The sequence below is a fragment of the Hakea prostrata genome, chromosome 5 (genome assembly GCF_041222555.1).
Source record: "Hakea prostrata isolate BN-2017 chromosome 5, UWA_Hpros_2, whole genome shotgun sequence".
In the NCBI taxonomy this organism is placed as follows: Eukaryota; Viridiplantae; Streptophyta; class Magnoliopsida; order Proteales; family Proteaceae; genus Hakea; species Hakea prostrata.
This window is the reverse complement of record NC_142604.1, coordinates 44,869,444-44,892,826: the sequence shown is the minus strand read 5'-3', so window position 1 is coordinate 44,892,826 and position 23,383 is coordinate 44,869,444. Positions and strand designations below refer to the sequence as shown.

The following is a 23,383-nucleotide window of genomic DNA, read 5'->3' as shown; positions in this document are numbered from 1 at the left end:
TATTTTTGTTGGGATAGCCATAGCTTCCTTGCTTTCCTATCCCTCTTGATTTCCATGCCAATAATTTTTCTTATAGCCCCTAAGTCCTTCATCTCAAATCAATGCTTAACTGTTGCTTCAACCTAATGATTTCATCCATACTCTAGTAGCAATTGACATATCATCAACTTATAACAACAAATATATGAATGAACCATAAAAAAAGTATTCAAAATATATACAAAAGTCATACTTGCACCTACTGTAATCCAAAGTAGTCATGACAGAATCAATCCTCTTATACCACTACCTAGGAGAATGCTTCAAACCATATAATGACTTTTTCAACAAACAAACATGGTCCTCTTTTCATTCTACAACAAAACCCTCAAGGTGACGCATATAAATCTGTTCTTTTGGATCACCATGCAAGAATGTCGTTTTCCCATCAAGTTGCTTTAACTCCAAATTATGCATTGCAACTATAGCAAGCAAAACACGAATGGAACTATGCTTAACAATAGGTGAAAAATACATCATTAAAGTCAACACCTTGTCAACATCCTAGAAATACTCTACCATGGTTAGGGCATCAAACCAACTCTCATACGAGCTTTCGACAGTTCATTCATCTAACCATAGACTAGGGCTACTTTGGATTATGCAATATTTTGTTCATTATATCACTCCAAATTCTTTCATTTAGGAGCCTGGATTTTAAGAATCCAATCTACAAAATAAAGCATTATTAACAAAGTTGTCATGAAAGTTGTGGAAGCCAAGTGGGATCTTCTCAATCCTAGGCATGGAAAGGTATATTAGAAGGAAGGGAAGGGCTGAAGACGGGTTTGTGCTGAAGAATAGGAGAAGGGAATCAGATCAATGTTTGGGATGATGGATGTGTTTTATATTGCCGTTGTATAAAATTAAATCAAGAAGGCCTCTTGGGTGCAACATTAAATGGATTAGGGAGCTTATTGATCAGGTGGAAAAAAGGTGGAAGGTGGACTTAATCAGAGGGATTTTCAACAAGGAAGAGGCTGAGGAAATCCTTAAAATAGGCTTGGCTTATAGAGCAGTTATTGTGGAGGGCAGTAGCAATAGGCTTGGCATCAGCCGTGGAATTGAATCATAGGAAAAGTGCCAGTTGAGACAATGTGCACCAGGTGTGGAGAGCATAATGAGACCACTGATCATATCTTTTTAACATGTCCATTCGCAAGATTGGTGTGGTTCAGATCCCCTCTCTCCTACATAGTTCCACAGGGGCTGGAGGTCTACCTACATCAGTGGTTGAACTCCTATAAAGGACTAAGGCAGCAAGAAGGGATGAATATAGAAGACTTGGCACATATGGTAACTTTCACAACGTGGTAGTTAGGGATTCGAGTTTACTAGCGGTATGTTTTGAGTACCTTGTTGATACGTGGTATCAAGAGCATGTGAACATATATAAGCATTAAGTTCTCTCAAAGTCTCTTGTTTTGGGTGTTCAAAACCAAGACTTCTTTTCTACAAAGAAGTAAAAATTATAGAATTAATAAATAATAAAAAGCTGGCATCTTGATGAATTTTAGTGGGTTGTCTCTTTCTCCTCCCCCTTCCTGACACTTGTAAAAATGGATCAAAATAAAACATAAAAGATTTTCAAATGATAATAAACTTGGTAAATATTTACTAAGTCCATCTTCCAAATGGCGAAGGTTTTGACAGGCTTGTTGCTTGCATATTCCAAAGCAAGACAATTAAGGAAAACAAATGGATATCTGGGGGTTTTCCTGTCTTTTACATTTAAATTTTATTTATTTATAACGGGTTTAACGGGCTGGTTTCGGGCCAAACGGTTCGGGCTAGTGAGCCACACACGGGCTGGCCCGGACCAGCCAAAACCAATGTGGGCTGAGGTTATTCAGCCAAACACAGCCCATTAAGCTTCGGTTTGGGCCGATTTGGTCGGTTTTAACGGTTCAAGTTAGGTTTTAACACCTCAATCGCACTGAAGGAAGTTTTCTATCAGAAAATAAAAAAGAAAAAAAGAAGAGATCGTATAACTCAACCTCCGGAATCCATGTCTGATACACTATTCATTTGGTCTGGACTCTGGAGATAAACTTGAATGCAAACAAAATCCTTGGTCGGAAAACCCTTTCAAGATTCGTCATTTCCTCTTTCAGCTTTTAACACGGAAGAATACAATTCTTTTAAATTGATTTTTCCGCAAAAATTCAGTCCTGAACTGTGTCATTCCTGGGTAAACCCCAGCTTTCTGCTTGTCTCTTTCAGGCTCAGGTCAGGGTACTAGCCAAAAGGGTCCCATTGCCGTCTCTGTTTGTAAATCGTTTTGCAATAACGTTAAAATCGTTAGCTGGCAAACATTTCGTTGAACATATTGCATGAGACACTATGGAAGTATGGAACAATGACACGACTTCAAGACGAAATAGGGGGAGCTTAATAGAATTGAGGGCAGATGAGCGTTTGAACATACACTGTAGTTGCAGCAGCTGAAACTAAAAACAAGAAAACATGCTTTTTGGCTAATAAAAGAAGCTTGTCGGGCTATGATCAATGTGTCTCCCTCTCTTTTCTTTTTCTTAGCAATAGATGTCACGGAATGATTACGTAATGTTTGTCCTTTTAACATCTCTGTCACCTCTTCTCTCCTCTGGAATCTCTGTTCCTTCCTTGTAACATTCCTTCCTCCCCTCTCTCTCTCTCTCTCTCTCTCTCTCTCTCTCTCTCTCTCTCTCTCTTTTCCTTTCACCTGAAAAAGCACTGTTTTAGCTCCTCAGTAATACCTCTCCACCTACTACATTGTTCTCTCTCTCTTCCTTCTCCAGAGTGGGAACGAGGATAGTTAGTCAAAAGTAAGCCATTGTTGCTGTATCTTTTTCTACAGGTTTGGTAGAGAGGATTTCGGCGAACATTGACATTTCAGATTTGCTTAATCTTTACGTGGAGAAACAATTCATCTGGGTTTGATTTGGTGGACCTTGAATCTTTGTTTACTAAAACCGTAAGTGTTTTAACTCTATTCTTATCTTCGTTGCTCTTTATAGTCTTATTTCCCAGGTGAGAATGCAAGATTTTGAGAACCATAAAATTAGCATTTACTAACTACCCATTAAAGCAAAGATCTCTTCTTTCTCATTTATATAAGAAGAGATGTTTCAGGTCTTATTTCGCTTTATGCTTTACTTTTGCTCCTCCTTTTTGACTATTTTAATGGAGAACAGTTGTTTACTGCTGTAGGGAAGAAGAAAATGTTTCCTTTTTCAAGCTACTATGGTTTGGGTGATCCTTATTCCAGTGGTAGTGGAACGCTTCTTCAAGTTGTAAGAAGTAGCTCAGTGGAGATGATGGATGGGATCTCTTCACTCAGTTCGAGAACAGCAGCAACTGAAGCAGCAGAAGAGAAAGCTGTTGCTGCATCTAAGAGTCACAGTGAAGCCGAGAGAAGGAGAAGAGAAAGGATCAACGGTCACTTGGCTACTCTTCGTACTCTTCTTCCCAACACAACCAAGGTAGGAAGTTTCATGTGAATTCAATTGGGGTATTTATGTAATTTTAATCGTTTGGTCACCTTCAATGGCAGATGGACAAGGCATCGGTGCTGGCGGAGGTGGTGAAGCACGTGAAGGATCTGAAGAAATTAGCAGCTGATGACGTGTCATCTTTGCCAGGCGAGGTAGACGAGGTGACGTTGGATTATTGCGACGAAGAGGAGAAGCTGATAAGAGCTTCGCTTTGCTGTGAAGACCAACCGGAACTGCTGAGAGATCTGACGAAGGCATTGAGGTCGGTGGAAGGGAAGGTGAGGGCAGTGAAGGTGGAGATAGAGACAGTTGGTGGGAGAACGAAGAGTGTTATTGTGGTGGAGAGGAGATCGTCTTTGTGTGGTGGAGCAGAAGGGGAAAGGGGAGCAGAAGACGATCTGGGAGAGTTACGGAGTGTGTTGAGGGGTGTAGTCTATAAGTCAGCTTCGGCTGCTTCGGCAAAGGTAGTGCCTCGGAACAAGCGGTTAAGGCTCTCTTGATTGCCAAGGTAGGCTATCAAAATTCAAAACCAAGAAGAGAATCACGGAGAGGGTGTGCCATGAGGCTACAGGTCCACCAAAGATGAGGGTTATGAAATATAAATTCACATTGTTAGTTTTCAATTGGTTAATTGCCTATATCATTGACAATTTGGCATATAATTCTTACATCTCTTATTTTGGGAAATTACTAACAATATCCTACAGTTTTTTTTTTTTTTTGGGTAAGTGGGCAGAGAGAAACCACGATTACAACCTAGTGATACAAGGTCAAATAACAGTAATTGCCGAACATGAGAAAAGGGTGTGTGTACATATAAGAAGGCTTCCTACGTTAATGCTCCTTCCTTTGCCAAAACATCCGCCACAAAATTTACTTCCCTAGGTACATGGGTAAAAGAGATATAATCAAAATTGGTCCGTAGTGTGCTTATGAAGGATGGTAATTAGTACTTGATTATCACTTTCCAAAACTATTTTAGTCAAATTGAAATCTTGTCCCAAAGAATAGCCTGCCTCAAGAGTAAATATCCTACACACTTAGCCTATATTTACAAAAAGTCCTATATTAACACTTTCTTGATTAATTAAGTCCTATATTAACACTTTCTTGACTTTGAAATCCCCCCACTTTTTATTGTGAAGAACCTCAAAAAGAGTTTTCCCATTCAATATAGAGACAGGTAAATGGTTTGTCAAATAAGCAGTAGTCAAAACACATTCTCCCAAAACTCAAGAAGCAAATGAGCTTGGAAACAAAGAGCACGAGCAGCGTTGAGAAGATGATGGTGCTTGCGCTCAATGACGCCATTCTGTTGAGGTGCATTGACACAACTAGATTGGCGAAGCACATCCGGTGACAAAAGAATTAGATGCGGGATGATTAAAAAATTAGATATAATTGTCAGTACGAATGCACTTAGTAGTGACAATAAAGTGATTTTGAATAAAATAGTTCTCAATTGTCACACATGACCCAAAGACTTGAGAATCAAGAAAGACGAGTTCGACTTCAATGATGCACATTAATTATTGCGCAGCACTGTGCTGCGAAAGATCAAGATCGAGATCTTGACTGTTCGTTTCTCAAAAGTGTGAAAACACACTTTTTGGAAATGGAATGTCGAGATTGAAATCTCAGTCGTGACCGTTCACTGCAAGTGCTGCACAATTATTGCGCAACACCTAAGCGATTTCCCAAGAAAGACAAAGCAAGCAAAGAAAAAGACCTGGACAAGATTGTATTATAAGAAGTAAACATTAATCTATAGATTCCAATGAAAACATTAAAAATGAATGCGTGTAAATCTTTCAATTGGATTGCGCTACAGAAAATAGGTTGTCTTCTGACACTTAATAGGGATGTATGTCGCCATTTGGAGGTTTCTCTATGCAGATGAAACGAATTTGATAAACCCCAGAAGAGGTGCTTGATATCTGTTGTGGAGGATATGTAACCCGAGAACCCCCTCAAGAGGAAACACCAACCCACTCAGGTAAGACTTGAAGAGCCCCTCGGGAGGAAACACCTACCCACTCGGGTAAGACTTGAAGAGCCCCTCGGGAGGAAACACATACCCACTCGGGTAAGACTTGAAGAGCCCCTCGGGACGAAACATATACCCACTCGGGTAAGACTTGAAGAGCCCCTCGGGACGAAACATATACCCACTCGGGTAAGACTTGAAGAGCCCATCGGGAGGAAACACATACCCACTCGAGTAAGACTTGAAGAGCCTCTCGGGAGGGACACACACACCCACTCGGGTAAGTGTGCTCCCTTCCCTCGGGAGACTCAGAGAACCCTTTCGGGAGAAAGCACATACCCACTAGGGCAGGTGCGTATTATCCCCTAGGGAGCCATGTGTGAGAAGAGTACGAAAGATAAGAAGACTTTCAATGCTAAGTCTAAGAGTGACGTTGAAGACGACAAAGTCAAAAGGGCCAATTACAGATAACTACTCAACATATCCATTCTGAGACTTGGGGAGATGGATAAACGAGTAACGGCTCTATTAGGCCCGCCAAAGAAGGGAGTGTGCTTCCTAAGATCTCTCGCCCACTCTTCAACAGAATAGGCGAAATACAAGGAGACGCCGCCTCCAGGTATCCTTTATATAAACCTTCACCCTACAAGGAGAAAGGTACGAGATTCACTTTACCATTATTCTCTATGCCTTGAGAATCCTCTCAAGGTCTTCTATTGTTGCCTATACTAACTTGGGCGTCGGAGGCGGTTCCCCGGCCAATACTAGGCCGGCCCATTCTTGTTTTCTTTGTGAGTGCAGGCATCTCAGCTATTCCTATTCGGCTGTAGAAGTCTTCAAGTGGTCATCCAAGTATCCGACTCTTGAAGAAGTTCTAGACATAACAATATCAAATATAGATCTTACAAAGTATTTCTGAAAAAACAATAAAACCTAAAAGAAAACTATCTATGCGCTTATTTTATTTCATTAGCTGCCAATGATGGTAGTAGGATTTCCACCAAGAGAGGAGTCAAACACCTCCTATATCAGCAAATAAAACTCCCACAAATGGTGGCTTGGATGATACCATCCGTGTCGAGCAACGTCCTCAAATAATGATCGAGCAAGAAAATAATAATGATATAAAAGTTTCCTTAACCTTAGTTGGTCCTCATCTCCTAATCCTTCTCTAGATCAACTTCAAGAAGCTTCTCAAGAATCTCATTGTCCACATACTCAAACTCAACGACATCTTTTTTTTCTTCCTGCTCCAGTTGACATACCATTATGTCCTCCACCCATAGATGCAGATGCATATGCAGAAATAGAAGCAAAAGTAGGAATGGAGCTATTGGTATCAACTTCAAGAAACTTCTCCAGAATCTCATTGTCCACATAGTCAAACTCAAAGACATCTTTTTCTCTTCCTGCTCCACTTGATGTACTATTATGTCCTTCACTCATAGATGCATATGCAAAGGCAAAAGCAGAAGTGGAGCTATTCGTATCAAAGTCAAGAAGAACATAATGAAACAATTGATCACATCTTTTTAACAAGCCCATTTGCAAGATTGGTGTGGTTTGGGTTCCTCTCTCCTACACAGTTCAATAGGGGGAGGAGGTCTACTTGCATTAGTGGTTAAACTCCTAGAAAGGACAAAGGCAGCAAAAATGGGTGAATATAAAAAACTTGGCAGGGATGGTAGCTTTCATGATGTGGTAGTTATGGATATCTAGGAATGAGCTGATCTTTGGGAAGAGGATGGGATCACCCAAAGAGGTAAGTTCTAGGGCAATTAAAGCGAATACGGTTAATCGTAGTGGGTGGGTCCCACTATAATTTGCGCCATAGGTGGCAGCAAGACAATTATGTAGTCTAAGATGACTACCCCTCTATTTAGTTGAGTCTAAGCAGGACTCTAATATTCCTCTCTTGGATGAATCTAAGGAAAACCCTAATTAAGGAATTAGGGTTGAGGGAAAATATTATAAATAGAGGGATGGAATACCAAACACAAAAAAACCACCGACAATAGAATCCTCTCCTATGCTCTGCGAATTCTCCAAACTAATCCTGAACCTCCATCACTGTGATTCACCGATTTGAAAGCGTGGAAATAATCTATAGAGTACACAAACCGAAAGAAGGGAAAATGAACGCAAAGAAGCACCTCCAGTGTCTAAATCCATGCAGAACATCACTAAGGTAAAGGATCTAGAACTTTTCCTTTTTATGATTTCGATTTACATTGGTATCCGAGCCAGGTTGGGGTTAAGGTCACTAGAAATGGCTAGTTTTATGGGTGTTAGTTGTTTTGAAACTCATGGGTTTTATTTTTTCCATTGACATGAATGAGTCTCAGATTTAATCCGTAACCAATTGTCTAACCTCTACCCAATCTGGGTCATGAAATTTAAAGAGAAGTTTCTTTTCTTTTCCTTTAAGTAGAAGGAGGGAACAGCGAATCTCCTCTTTTTATGTGGGAAGAGAGGGAGAGAGAGTGGAGATCATGGAGATCCTCTGTGATATATATATATATATATATATATATATATATATATATATATATATATATATATATATATATATATAATTCTGATTTGAAAAAGAATCTTTAAGGTTTATTTTGTTTAATTCAATTCCGAAAAAGAATAAACTGTTGGTGGAGTGAGGTCTGAACCATTGATATTGTGGTTGTCAACCACAAACTCAATCCAATAGAGTTCTTTTAGCACCATGTTTAGTTTCTGAATTAAAAAGATATTAGCATGGAGTTATTTATGATTGAATCTTTCTATTTTTTGCATAAAATTTGTTTTTGTACAATTTTTATGATCATTAGCTTTACTGCCATGTTTGTTATATTGTTCTAAAAATTATTTGCTATGATGATTATGTAAAAATTTAATTAGCAATGGAACCCTCCCATGGCGGTTTAGACATTTGATTCACTCCATTAAATAGATGCAGAATCAATCTCTTCCAAAATAGACTATAAAAAGATTTATTTATTTTTGGAAGAGATCCCATTTGGTGTTACCATAATGACACATTTTATGTATGTACGCTAGAGTTAGTATTTGCGAGTGATGCAAAATGTGGTATATTTTAGTCGTGTTGTAGTAGGATTCTTTGAGATGTAATTAAAGGGTTGTAATTTTAATTATTTTTTGGTAGCCATGTAATAGGATTGCCACCACACTGCGTATCACAATCTTGTACTGACTCGATGTGTCATTAGAAATACCAAACTTTTGGTTCCTCTGGTGGGACCCATGCACACCCGTATGTGTGGCGCAATTATGTGATGGGAGTTGCACTCCAGACTACAGCCTATATTATAAATAGAGTACCATCTCAGTCAATACCATCTACACCATATGACTATGGAAAGGTACAAAGCCTGCTTTAGGACATTTACGACCATGGGGTTGTGTTGGGTATGTTCACACCCCTTCCCATAAGTACGGGAAGTTAGGACTTAGAGCTAAGAAATGCATCTCTATGAGGTATCCTAATAGCTCTAAGGGATACGTTATGTATGGTGAACACCCTAGTGGAGGTATTACTGAGATTGAGTCACGAGATGTCAATTTTCTAGAAGCAGATTACCTTAGTTTATCTGATGCGCATAGAGATCTTGACCTCTATGAGATAGATGATGATCACAGCATACCAAATCCTCTTGGTGAGGGTGGGCATAGAACACATCCTTTAGTCTCTAGAGAAGATATTGGTCATAGTGCACCAAGTGGGAGCACAAATGTAGACTGTGAACCTAGTGGGAGTGTATCTGGTGGGGTTACACCCATAAACCAATGTGATCTCAATGCACGTAGAAGCACAAGAGGATATATTCCCCGTCGTCGATTTGAGATTGAAGGGGACACCCTTTTGTGTGCCTTAGTTGATGAGGAGGAGCCTGCATCCCTAAAGGAAGCGCTATCATCACATGCTAAGGACAAATGGTTGGCTGCTATAGAAGATGAGTTAAGTTCTATGGAAAAGAACAAAGTCAGGGAGTTAGTTGATCATCCACCTAATTGCAAAACTATTAAGAACAAATGGGTTCTTAAGGTTTAGCGTAAGACCAATGGACCAATTTACAAATATAAGGCACGACTTGTGGCGAAAGGCTACACCCAAATAGAGGGTGTGGACTATAATGAGACATGTTCCCGGTGGTGAGGATAGCATCCACTCACCTTATATTGTCCATTGTGGCAAGACTAGATCTAGAATTTTTCAAATGGACGTTAAAACGACATTTCTTAATGGAGAACTGGACAAAGATATCTATATGGATCAACCAGTGGGTTTTGAGTCCAAGGGACATGAACGCAAAGTTTGCTGCCTAAAATGTTCCATATATGGCCTCAAACAAGCGTCCAAACAATGGTATTTTAGATTTCATCATGCCGTAACTTCGAATGGCTTTGATGTGATTGAAGAAGATCATTGTGTGTATATAAAACAGTCTACGAAAGGATTCTTAGTTCTCTCTTTATATGTCGATAATATCTTTTTAGCAGGGAATGACATTGACATGATTATCGCCACTAAAGAGTGGCTGTCCTCCACATTTGAGATGAAGGACATGGGCGAAGCCAACTTTGTGTTAGGCATCAAGATAGTGAGGAATCGCTCAAAGAATTTTATTGGTTTGTCTCAACAAACTTACTTAGAGAAAGTCCTTGAACGATTCCACATGCAAAATTCTAAGCCCATTGACACACCAATGGACAAAACGTGCAAATTGAGCCTAGATAAATGCCCTAAGTGTCACATCCACCCAGCCGGTACCCCATCTGGCATACCCGAGAATGTGATCCACGGTCCAAGGATCAAGAATCGAGGGACCATGCCTCCCACATACACGATAACATAATCATGAACAATAACAATCAAGGTAAAAGCAACTAATACTAAATATCATGAATAAGATAAGATTCAATAAATCAAAGTGCGGAAAAGCAGATAATGTCAAAGTATAAATGTGATCATAAAGGTGAGAGAATGTATGATAATCACCCTCTCAGAGCAGCGGAAATGAAGTATGATTAAGTTAATTACAATTCCAAGTATCAAAAGATAATTCAAAACAAGTTAATTACATGTCCAATGGTTCCATAAATAGACCAGGGAAATGGGGCACTAGGCTAGGGTTTCTTCTGTCCTAATGATGGTCTCCTCAATGGTGTGGATGAAGAAAGCCTAGCTCTGCCGCTCCCGCACTATCGTGGGGCTAACCCTGGTGCGAATAGTAATCCTCCTCGGCACCAACACTCTGATCTTCACCGAAGATACCACTCGGAGGGTAGTATGCGGGATCAAAGTCCGTCTCGAAGGAGGTGCCATCATAATCTTCGGTATCTGTAGGGATAATCTAAAAACATTTGTACAAAAGGAATGAGTTCGAAGAACTCAGCAAGGTAGTTATTCCATAATTAAAATCATACATATACAAAACATAACATAATGCAATATGATATGAGACATATGATGCAAATATGATTCTAACTCTATGAATGCTAGTCTCTATGGCAGACATGCTTTAAGTCATAGCACCATACTTCTTTGGGTTGTCAGTCACTCCCCCTCAATCATACAAGATATCTTGGGTCCGCCAGGGAAATTAGGTAAAGTCATCTCAAAAACCATGGTAGGGGAATCAGTCACCGCTCTCTCACATCACCGTTTGGTATAAGTACTGGCGCATGTCACAGTAAAGCCTAGCCCAATGCAAGTCATCTACTCAATCGTATCAAGTCAGATCTAGATACGTCCATTCCTCGCCCCTGGTGATCCTTTCCGGTATCCTTCACACTAGAGTTAGCGTAATCCCAGATTACGGACTCATCAACCCTATTAGTCATCCACAAATAGTAAACGGGAAGCTCTCACGTCCTCTCACGGATTGGTTACCGGTCTTGAGCGCCCGTGAGCCCAAGTCTAGCAATTTGCAACCCTACCAATAAATGGCCCCTTTCGGGTATCCGTAGCATGGTTTATGTCCCCTACCGGATTGGTTACCGGCCTAGAGCGCCCATCAAACCATACACTACCACGGGTCGTTTGGTCTCAATGCCCTTCCAATTCGGGTCTGACACGACAAGGACAATCCTAGCCACCCAACTAGACAATCCTATGTATGTCATCCAATAACCCGGGAAAGTGTCGATAGGCACCTTCAGAGAACATCCCATACTATTCCCTCCGATACCCAAGGACAGAAGTGTCAATAGAACACTCCCAAATCCCAAATTATACGTAGGCAATCACATATTCAAGTTCATCATTTCTCATGCATCCAATACATCTTCATAATAAAAGTTAAATCATGATATTGAAATGAATCATCATAGACATAAGTAAATCAAGAATAATAATTTAACATGACAAGAGTATAAGAATTTCGATACTACTGTCCTAACACATGTATAACAGTTTTATGATAATTAAAAGTAATCAAGAGATTCTATTCTTTAAGTAAGAACACAATTCATAAGTTAATGGCCTATATGTTTATGGAGATAACCATCCTTACCTTAGGTTGAGTTGATGATGAATTGAGAATACCAAGAAATGGTCCAAAAGAATTGTTAAAACCCTAAACAAATATCAATAATAAGTTAGAGAAGAAATCGGGAAGATCGAATGTGAAATGGGTCAAAACTGGCTAAAGTTGCTGTCAGCAACAACTTTGGTCGATGGTCTTTGGTCGATGGCATCGACCAAAGAGGATCGACCAAAAATCTCTTCAGGACAGAATAGTGGATTTTGGGGGTTTTCATCCGAAATTGGTTTTCCAGGGTTCGGATCAATCTAAAACCTGGAGGAATGCTTAAGAACAGTATGAGGACACTATAAATCAAGAAACTAACATAATCCAATGGTCTAAATAGAAAGCCCCAATTTGAGCTATCAAGTTCAAGAGACAAGCATCATGGCATGAATTGGGATTGCTTGCATTGACATAGAAATAGCATGCAATAGCTAGGGGAACTTATAGAAATTCGATTGGAGTCATATGATAGTGATAAACATGAACATAGCATACCATACAACTCAGTTTTGTATAAAATGACATGATGATAAGAGGAAAATCAAGGAATACATATGCTAGGCTTGAGATGGGGGGCATAGCATCAATAGATGGCTAAGGAAATCATAGGTTAAGCATAAGTGGACACTTGGAGTGATGGTTGCAAGGTTGCAGCACCACCTCCAATGTCTCAACAGCAAGAGAGGAAGAGAAAAGAATAGAAAAAGGTAGAATAGAGAGTGGAATGATGATTCATACCTTGTTGTTGAAGATGGAGGCAATAATCAATGATAAACAATGAGTTTTTGGTGGAGTATCCTTCACATATGCTTAGGAGTTGCTTTGGGAAGCTCCCCCCACGTTTTCAAGAGTGAAAATGATTGCAATAGGGCTCAAGGATCGAGGTTATAATAATTAGAAAAGAGAATATTCCATAGAATCATTAACTTGGCTGACTGGGAAACTTTGGTCGATGGTCTTTGGTCGATGGCATTGACCAAAGAGGATCGACCAAAATATTTCTCAACAGAAAAACAAGTATAGTTCAGCAACTTCAAGTAGGGTTTTGAAATGCTATACAAGGTCAAATTGAGTGAGGTTTTCTTATATAATTCAATCAAGAAGTCTAGTTTTGGGGAATACCTTCGGATTGTGCACGGGAGGTAATTAAGTACTTCAACTAAATCAATCTTCTCCGATGCGCAGGCTTTCCTTAAACACTAACAATGCATTCAAGCAAGGGGTATCATCGTCAATGTCCATGGGCTTGGTCTCCGAATCATAGTTATCAATCAGAAGGGTCCATAAGTCTCTTCTACCACCGCTTCGAGTCTTCGGGCCTAAATACAACAGTGAATCCGGGTTAGGGTCAGGGTTAGAATAGGGATGGATATTACACTAAGAATGAAGAAGAGAAAAATCAAATGTCAAGAGTACCCTATGCTTTTTCGGTTGGTAGTCTGATGTACGCGATGATGTGCACGTGCCTAGATATCTGCTATGCTGTTGGATGGTCAATCATTACCAGAGTAACCCAAGACTTACCCATTAGTAAGCAGTAAAAAGGATTTTCTGTTACCTTCGTGGGACGACAAATCTCATGCTCACATATAGTGGTTCAGATATGAAGTTGAGAGGTTACAACGATGCTGACCGGGGGCGGTGATCGGAAAAAACGAAAGTCTACCTCAGGTTATGTTTTTGTCCTTGGAGGTGGAGCTGTTACTTGGAGCAGCAAGAAGCAAACATGCATTGTTTTGTTCACAATGGAGGCTGAGTATGTTGCATGCTCAGCTACTGTTCAAGAGGCAATTTTGCTTAGAAGATTCTTGAGAAGTCTCAGCCTATTCTCACATGCAGATGATGTGGTACTCCTACACACTAATAGTACTACAACTTTGGCTTTTTCTAAGGATGTTAAGTTCCATGGAAAAGCCAAACACATAGAGATCCGCTACCATTTTATCCAATACATGATTGTGAAGGGAAAAGTTGTTTTAAAGCACATATCCACATCTAACATGGTGGCTGACCCATTGACTAAGCCTATACCAAGGGATGTGTTTTTGTCACATGTTAGGAGTCTAGGTCTTAGACGTGGATGATGTTTTCTTTTATTTTTTTTAAACATTTTCTTTTGGACATAATGAAATCATTTTTTTTCCATGCATATTTGACGTATGTTTATGATAAGTGAGTTAGTATTTTATAAAGATGTCACCAAGCATTGAATTGACCCACTCACACGGATAATTCACCTTGGCACTTGCAGATAGTGAGCAAGATGAGCCTATGGGTTTGTAAGGCTTTAGAGGGCTTTCAGACCAACGACAGGCACCTTAGTTGGAACTAAGACGAGACTTCAATGGTCAAACATAGAATCATCACATTTTTGTATTGCCTGCATTGTAGCCGAATGTGAATATTTTATAATTGGTCATTGAATGACTGATTGTAGAAGAATCAGGTTAGGCGCTTTAGGTAGCAACTGAACCAAGATTCGTATGGCTTATTTTTTCTTTCTTTTATGACATGCCCATATCAGTGGGAGGTACACCATAGCATGCATGTTTGTTGCATGTGTTGAAGTCGACCAATGATGAGAGTGATTGAATGGATCCTTGTTTTGTCACTGTGTGAGTCATTAGGATCACATTTTGTTGATCCTACTTGTACCCTTTACTTTAGACTATGCCACGAAGAGGACACCCAATGATGCTACTTTAGCTTGTTTCTTAGAATCATGGATGATGCGGTCTCGAAAAACAAGTCTGGGAAAGAAGTTGGAGATAATCCAAATGGCATGAGGGCTATGGGAAAACTTTTCATTCTATACCCAACAATGATGTGACTTATTGCCCGGGCGACTTGTCATTTGACAAAGTCATGAGTACATCATATGAGGACAGTTCACATTGCTCACTATGAGGGATTGAGAGTGTGGAACTGGGTATAATTGAATTGTTTAGGGTATAATGAGATAATTCCAAATGATGTGCTATGTTGGTTAGATGGAGACTTGATATAGAACTCCTACCCTAAATACATCTCTTAAGTCGCACGTTCAATTTCCGCATTGAAAGGATTAGAGTTGATGAGAGCATTTGGATAACTCCATCACCTTTTGGTGAGTGGGAGATGTTAATCGTAGTTGGTGGGTCCCACTACAATTTGCGCCATAGGTGGCGGCAAGACGATTATGTAGTCTAAGATGACTACCCCTCTATTTAGTTGAGTCTAAGCAGGATTCTAATATTCCTCTCTTAGATGAATCTAAGGTCTCTTAGATGAATCTAAGGAAAACCCTAATTAAGGAATTAGAGTTGAGAGAAAATATTATAAATAGAGGGATGGAATACCAAACACAAAAAAACCACTGACAATAGAATACTCTCCTATGCTCTGCGAGTTCTCCAAGCTAATCCTGAACCTCCATCACTGTGGTTCGCCTATTTGGAAGCGTGGAAATAACCTATAGAGTACACAAGCTGAAAGAAGGGAAATGGAACGCAAAGAGGCACCTCCAGTGTCTAAATCCATTGCAAAACATCACTAAGGTAAATGATTTAGAACTCTTCCTTTTTATGATTTTGATTTACAAATACAAAAGGTGTTCACACTACCAAAAAGGCTTACTAAGGCAAAAAGAGGTTGACAAAAACAATGCCAAAAGAGAGCTAGAAACCAAGAGCTGGTCACCTCTTGAAGTTGGCTAGGTTAAATTAAACAGGAACGCATTTAAAGGAAAAGAAGGTGGGACTGGGCTTGATGAATGATGATCAGGCATGTGTGTTGGGAATGCAATCTTGCTATCTCGAAGGAGGCCCAGGCCCAATCAGTTCTTGCGGCCGAGGGTTTGGCTTTAAGGGATGGGTTGTTGTTTGAACTTGGGGAATGCTATGAGAGAGTGGAAGTGGAGACAGATTGCCTCCAACTAGTCCAAGCGATTGATTTGGGTCATGACCCACCATAAATTTTAGGAATTTGGATCCTCTCACACTACCCCGGCCCGCCCTAACATGGGTAGACCTTGTCTGGGTGGGTCCTACACTCATATGAGTTTGGGTGTATAGTTGTATGCGCAAGCTAGGTGGAGAGGATCTGGACTCAAATTATAGCCATCTTGGGTGATATTATTTACTTAAGGCCCATCTTTGTTGATTGTAGATTTTCCCATATTGAGGAGAGATTAACAGTAATGCTGACCTCCTAGATAGGAGGACCCAATATTTGTGAGAAGAGATAGTTTTGCTCATTTCCATTCCTTGAATCTTGGCTCTAGTGGCTGCGCATGCCTTGCCCATATCTTGTCGAGCATCTCAATGAAGGAAAATTTACCCAAAAAAAAAAAGTTTGTTTCACTTAACCTATGGAATCCATGCCTGGTACACCATTCATTTGATCCGGAGATAAACATGAAATTCAAACAAAACCCGTGGTGGAAAACCCTATCAAGATTCCTTATTTCCTCTTTCAGCTTTTGAAGCGGAAGAAAACATTTCTTTTAAATTGATTTCTCCACATAAATTCTGTCCTGAACTGTGTCATCTATTTCCTGCCCAAGCCTCAGCTTTCCTCTTGTCAATTTCAGGGTCAGGCTAAGGGCAATAGCCAAGAGTGTGATCATCTCCCCTGTGCTCCTCCGATTATTTTATAATCACAAATATACTAGGACCCATCACCAGTACCCTGTGGCTTCCTGTAGTCTGCGGTTGACGAGACAGAGGACACAGAGTGCTCAGGGGAGATAATCCGAACTCACTAGCCAACAGGGTTCCATTGCCATCTCTGTATATACATCCTTTTGCAGTAACGTTAAATTCGTAAGCTGGCAAACATTTCGTTTAACAATATTAATGCATGAGACACCATAGAACAATGACACGAATTCAAGATGAAATAGGGTCTCGTGGAGCTTAATCCAGTTGAGGGTAGACAAGCGTTGGAACATAGTTACTTAGGAGTCTACATACACTGTAGTTGCAGCAGTCGAAACTAGAAACTAAAAACCAATAAAACATGCTTTTTGTTGATAAGAAGCTTGTCAGGCTATGATCAATGTGTCTCCCACTCTTTTTCTTTTTCTTAGCAATAGATGCCACAGAATGATTACTTAATGTATGTCCTTTTAACATCTCTGTCACCCCCTTCGCTGTTCCTTCCTTGAAACATTCCTCTCTCTTCCATTTCACCTGAAAAAGCACCGTTTTTAGCTCCTCAGTAAAACCTATTCAGCAACTTCCTCTGTGTGTATGTGTGTGTTTTCCATTTCACCTGCAAAAGCCTTTGTTGCTGTATCTTTTTCTACTATATGCATGTGATAAGGTTTGGTAGAGAGGATTTCGGCGAACATCGACATTTCAGATTTGCTAACTCTTTACGTGGAGAACAATTCATCTGGGTTTGATTTGGTGGACCTGAATCATTGTTTACTAAAAACCGTAAGTGTTTTAACTCTACTCCTATCTTCTTTGCTCTTGTTATGGTCTTAATTCCAAGGTGAGAATGCAAGACAAATTAGCATTTACTAAATACCCATTAAAGCAAAGAATATCTCTTCTTGGAAAAGGCAACGGCACCGCCAGCCATGTAATCCCTCACCCAAAACGGAATCATAATCCAGCCATCTTTGATGCTGGGGTGGAGTCAGCTAAGTGGCTACTACAAAAAAATCATTTTGAACCCCTTTCTTGTGGCTCTGATTTGGTAATGAATCATGGGATCCCTGACTTGAATGGTAGGATCCGTGATAGAAGCCCCAATGGCAGGAGCGTTGTCACTTCTTCCCCCACGTCCCAAAATGATGAAGATAGCCACGTGGAATGTTAGAGGGTTAAATAACCCTGGAAAACGGAGAGCTGTGATGGATTGGGTTCATGCAAACAAACTAACTGTTTGTGTTTTTTTGGAAACCCATGTAAAATTAGAATATTTTACTGCAGTGGCTAGTCAATTTTCTCGTGATTGGAAAATTATTCACAACTATTGCTCTGCCATTAATGGTAGGATTTGGGTTCTTTGGCGTGAGGATGAAGTTGACCTTCAACCCATTTTCACTTCAGATCAACTTATTCATACAAATATTTTGCTTAAGCAGTCTATGCAACATATTATGGTCTCCTTTGTCTATAGTGCTAGTGCTGACATAGATCGAGATAATCTTTGGACTTGCCTTCGTCAGTTAATTCCGCCTCCCTCTTCCCCTTGGCTTTTACTCGGTGACTTCAATGCCTGTAAAAGCATTGTTGAAAAGGAGGGTGGTCATGTTTATGGCGATCGAAAGCTTAGACCAATGCGGGATTGCATTGAAGACTGTGAATTGCTTGAACTTCCTCGATCAGGAAACTTTTTCACGTGGTGTAATCTTCACTCTGGAAATGATCGTATCACCTCAAAAATTGATCATGTCTTATGCAACGAGTCTTGGTTATCCACATTTCCCTCTTCCTCGGCGGTGTTTCAAAATAGAGGAGTTTCTGATCATTCTCCTATGGTCGTAGACCTCGGTCAACGACGTACTTTTCGAGGTAAACAATTTTATTTCTATAATTACTGGGCTGATCATCCTGACTTCTTCGCCATTGTTCAGCGTGTCTGGTGCCATCGTATCACGGGGTCCCCTCTCTTTGCTCTAATGGCCCGGCTCCGCCTTCTTAAAGATGAGCTGAAAACTTGGAGTCGTTGCATCTTCTCCAACTTAAATGCTCAGATTGATAATGCTAAGATCCAGCTAGACTTCACTCAAAGCCTCCTTCGCTCTTCCCCCCTTGATCCTCAACTCCTGTGTCAGGAACGGTGGGAAGCTCGCATTTTACACCAGCTGCTTAATTTCAGGGAGTCTGAACTTCGATAGAAGTCCAGAGCCACTTGGCTTAAGGAAGGTGACGGGAACACTGAGTTTTTTCATCGGTCCCTTATCAACCGAAGGGCTTGTAACAAGATCACTAATGTTCAAGATGCTAGTGGAAGATGGCTCTCTGAAGAAGATGAAATCCGAAATGAGGCAGTAAACTATTTTGAAAATGCATATAATGGTTCAACCCCAATCATTTGTACCCATCTTGAACCCAATGGCGAGAGAATTATCACAAATGAAGAGGCTGGTTCCTTGATGAGACCTTTCACAACAGAGGAAATTAAGAATGTTGTGATGATCATGACGATGATGAGTGCTCCAGGCACTGATGGTTTTAATGCAGTTTTCTTCAAGAAAACTTGGCACATCATTGGCTTTGATGTCTGTAATGCTATTCAGGATTTTTTCAGATCTCTGAGAATGCCTGACATGCTCAAATTATCTAGACTCACCCTCATTCCGAAAGGTCAAGTGCAGAATTCTTTCAGTGACTATCGTCCCATTGCAATCAGCAGTCAAGTTTACAGGTTCATTGCCAAACTTCTGGCTAATCGAATCAAGATTGTGCTGCACAAGGTCGTTGGCCTCAATCAGATTGCCTTCATGAAAGGTCGCCAAATATCTGATAACATTCTCCTTTGCAGAGAAGTAGTTCATGATTATCATCTCCAAAGGGGCCCTCCTAGGTTTGCTGCAAAAATTGACCTTCGCAAGGCCTTCGATTCGGTTCAATGGAGCTTCTTGTTTACCCTTCTTCACAAGCTCAATTTCCCTCCAGGTTTTATTGCTTGGATTTCAAGGTGCGTGGTAGACCCTAGCTATGTTATTTTTCTTAATGGATCCCAGTCATCTAGGTTTTATGCTAATCGCGGCCTTCGTCAAGGATGCCCTTTGTCTCCTATGTTATTCAACATTGTGCTTCAAGTCTTCCTTGATTCCATCTCTCGATCTTTGCAGTTGATGGGGATTTCGATTATCACTTACATTGTGAGACCCTCTCATTACATCTATCAGCTTTGCAGATGACTTGTTTGTTTTTGGCAAAGCAAATGAGAAAACAGTGGACATCTTCAACAGGCTTTTTACAGAATTCTCTTCTCAGTCGGGTCTCACCATTAATAAGGAGAAATCTCAATTATATTATTGCAATATCTCTCCAGGGCTCTTGACCACCATAGATCAGATCCTTGGATTCAGTCATGGCACCTTCCCGGTTAAATATCTTGGTATTCCCCTCTCATCTAAGAGACTTCGTGGTGAAGATTTTATGCCTTTAATTGAGAAAATTGAGCGGCGATTGGAAGGATGGCACCACAAAACTCTCTCATATGGCGGGCGTTTAACTCTCATTCGATCAGTTCTTTGTGGTATTGTGAGTTATTGGATTGGCATCCTCGCCTTCCCCAAGGCCATTATAAACCGCCTCGAGTCCATATTCTGTAGATTTTTATGGAAGGGTACTTCTGGTGTGGGATCCTACAGAATTTCCTGGCAAGAGGTATGTAAACCTATTAAAGAAGGCGGGTTGGGATTACGTAGGCTTGAACTTTGGAACAAAACTGCCCTTCTTCGCCATACTTGGTGTCTGGCTTCAAAAGCTCCAACAAATTGGTGTGTGTATGTTTGCAAGAGGTGGTTTAGCTTTGACTCTATTTGGTCTATGCATATTCCCTGGGATTGTTCACACACCCTCAAGGTTATTCGAACCTTCGTTCTACTCTTACACTTTGCAGTCGTTTTCTGATTAAAGATGGGAATCAAGTTATGTTATGGCATGACCCATGGCTTCCAAATGGTCCGATTGCCAAGCCAAATGACCTTATTGTGGAAGCCATTGGTCGTGGACATCATGATGCAAGTATCTAAAATCATTTCTGCCGCCAATCGGTGGTTCAACCCTTGCAATGATCCTTTATTATGTGATAGATGGGAGGAGATTAAGACAACCAAAAAATGGCAGCGGCTTCAACAGGATTCCCTCATATGGTTACATACTTCCTCTGGTCATTTTTCTATGCAAAGTGCACATGAAGTTATCCGGCCTCATGCTCCAACCGTAAATTGGTGGTCTCGGTGTGGCGGTCCATAGCACCAACTAGGTTCATGTTTGTTACTTGGATGGCTGCTCATCTTCGGCTCCTCGTGAGAAGTCGATCGTTTAACCGGGGTGTTGCTCTCGACCCAACATGTGTTCTCTGTCTTGTCAAGACGAAACACATGACCATTTATTTTTTTGCTGCGTATATTCAAAGCAGATCTGGAATTCGATTCTTCGATTACATGGTTTTAAGCCAAGTGATAGATCTAGCTGGGGCGAAGAGTTGACCTGGGCAGCTTCTCATTTCAACAACCAGGATTTGATGGGTAAACTATTTCGGTTCAGTTTTTGTTGCTTTCTCTATCGTCTTTGGATAGAGAGGAATAATCGCATTTTTCAGGGGAAGTCAGAGACTCACACTGATGTTTTAAACCGTATCATTTATGATACGAGGTTGAGATTCCTTGGGACAGAAATTCCAGTCATAGATAATGATCGCAATCGGTCTTTGTTTCATCGTTGGAAGATCAAGGTGCAATATAGGATTTCAAGACCACATGCTCTAACTTGGAATAAACCACCTGCAGAATGGGTTTCTCTCAATTGTGACGGCTCTGTCATGGGGAATCAAGGAGGATATGGGATTCTTGCGAGAAATGAGATGGGTGCGATTATCTTCGGCTGCTCTGCTGGTAGATGTCTGGAAACAAATGTTCTTTGCATGGAGCTCACGGCCATTCGTCGAGGACTAGTACTAGCTTTGGAACATTCTATCCAGAGAGTCCAGATTCGCTCTGATTCATCGAGTGCTATTGCGATGATTTTAGGTCGGTTTACCATACCATGGTATGCAACAGAGGATGTCTGTGATATCCGAGACTCATTGAGACGGTTATGCCAATATGGGCTTCATCATGTTGTCCGTGAGCTTAATGCTGGAGCTGATTTTTTGGCTGGGCTTTACCCATCTGTACATGAAATTTCTTTCTCTCCTCATTCTTTACCTGAAGCGTTGTCTCGTATTATAAAAGATGACGCTGAAGGGAAGACTTATTTCAGATTGTAACTTTTTTTTTTTTTTTTTTACCCTTCTTTTTTTTAAAAAAAAAAAAAAAAAAAAACCTCCTTTCTTTTTTTTTTTTTTTTTTTTTTTTTTTTTTTTTTCCTTTTTCCCTTTTTTTTTTCTTTTTTTTTTTTTTTTTTTTTTATTTTTTTTTTTTTTTTTTTTTTTTTAATAAAAAAAAAAATTTTTTTTTTTTTTTTTTTTTTTTTTTTTTTTTTTTTTTTTTTTTTTTTTTTTTTTTTTTTTAATTATTTTATTTTTTAGTAGAAGCTCGGTGGGGATGACGGATGGGACCTCTTCACTTAGTTCGAGAACAGCAGCAACTGAAGCAGCAGAAGCGAAAGCTGTTGCTGCATGTGAAAATCACAGTGAAGCCGAGCGAAGGAGATGAGAAAGGATCAATGGTCACTTGGCTATCCTTCGTACTCTTCTTCTCAACACAACCAATGTAGGGAGTTTCACGTGAATTCACAAGGTTCAATCGGGGTATTTATGTAATTTTAATTATTTGGTCACCTTCAATTGCAGATTCGTAGGGGCAGAACCTAGTACTCAACACCACCAGGAGCGAACAATAATTACAAAAATTGTAGTACTAATATATAGAAAGAAAACAAGTGAGATGTCACAAAACATATTTCTAGTCAATATCATAATGGAACTCTATAATTTTGAGATCACGAAAATTCTTAATGAATAATTTTATTTACATCAAAATTTTCAAAATTCAAATATACAGAATCTTATCTATCATGAGTCTAGATCGACTCTAGATATAATACAAACTATCCTATTATATAGTGTTTTGAATTTTAGTATAGAGTTTGTATTTTGTCGAGTTTGAATCTAATACTTAAATTTGATTTGATGTGTTAATAACAGATGTTTTCTCACATTAACCACAAATAAAAACAATTAATTAATAAGAAAAACAACAAGAAACTTGCATACTCTTACTCGCACATATTCAACATTAAGAAAATAAATAAAGATAAAGATGCAAAGAAAAAACCTAAGAGAAAGAGATAAAATAAACCAAAAGAGAGGGAGAGTAATAAGAATACCTAATTGTGGTGCTCTAGAGAAGATTTATGATAAAAGTTTAGTTTTTCCAAATATGAGTTTTCCCTTGAGTCGTATATGAGGAGAAGGAGAGAAGATGACAGAATAAATAGGGAGAAATTTAAGGATTATGAGTTAATTTCTAATGGGTAATTTTCATCTGGACCCCTTGAAGTTTGGTCTATGTCATTTTTAGTCCAAAAAAGTTGAGACTTTGTACATGCCTCTCCTATACTATAGAAGAAAAAAAATCAATTTAAAAACAAATTATCATTTATCTGACCAATTTGTCCTTAATTTTTTTTTTAATATTTTAAGGGGTTAAAGTTTATTAA

At 39.7% G+C, this 23,383-nt stretch overlaps 1 protein-coding gene across 1 annotated transcript; it reads left to right on the top strand.

Annotated features, from left to right (window-relative positions):
- The first annotated feature begins 741 nt into the window (after positions 1-741).
- On the top strand, positions 742-4,015 carry LOC149016080 (transcription factor bHLH30-like). Its single transcript, XM_089156670.1, has 6 exons — positions 742-792; positions 2,263-2,347; positions 2,879-2,955; positions 3,039-3,051; positions 3,232-3,503; positions 3,575-4,015. The coding sequence occupies exons 1-6, from the start codon at positions 742-744 to the stop codon at positions 4,013-4,015; spliced, it is 939 nt and encodes a 312-aa protein (XP_089012796.1).
- Positions 4,016-23,383: the final 19,368 nt, after the last annotated feature.

Excerpts from the sequence above, each read along its gene's own strand:
- LOC149016080 (XM_089156670.1), top strand. The coding sequence starts at position 742 with ATGAAAGTTGTGGAAGCCAAGTGGGATCTTCTCAATCCTAGGCATGGA. Across the intron at positions 793-2,262 it reads TCAATCCTAGGCATGGAAAG|GCTCAGGTCAGGGTACTAGC; the intron begins GTATATTAGAAG and ends TGTCTCTTTCAG. Across the intron at positions 2,348-2,878 it reads AACGTTAAAATCGTTAGCTG|GTTTGGTAGAGAGGATTTCG; the intron begins GCAAACATTTCG and ends CTTTTTCTACAG.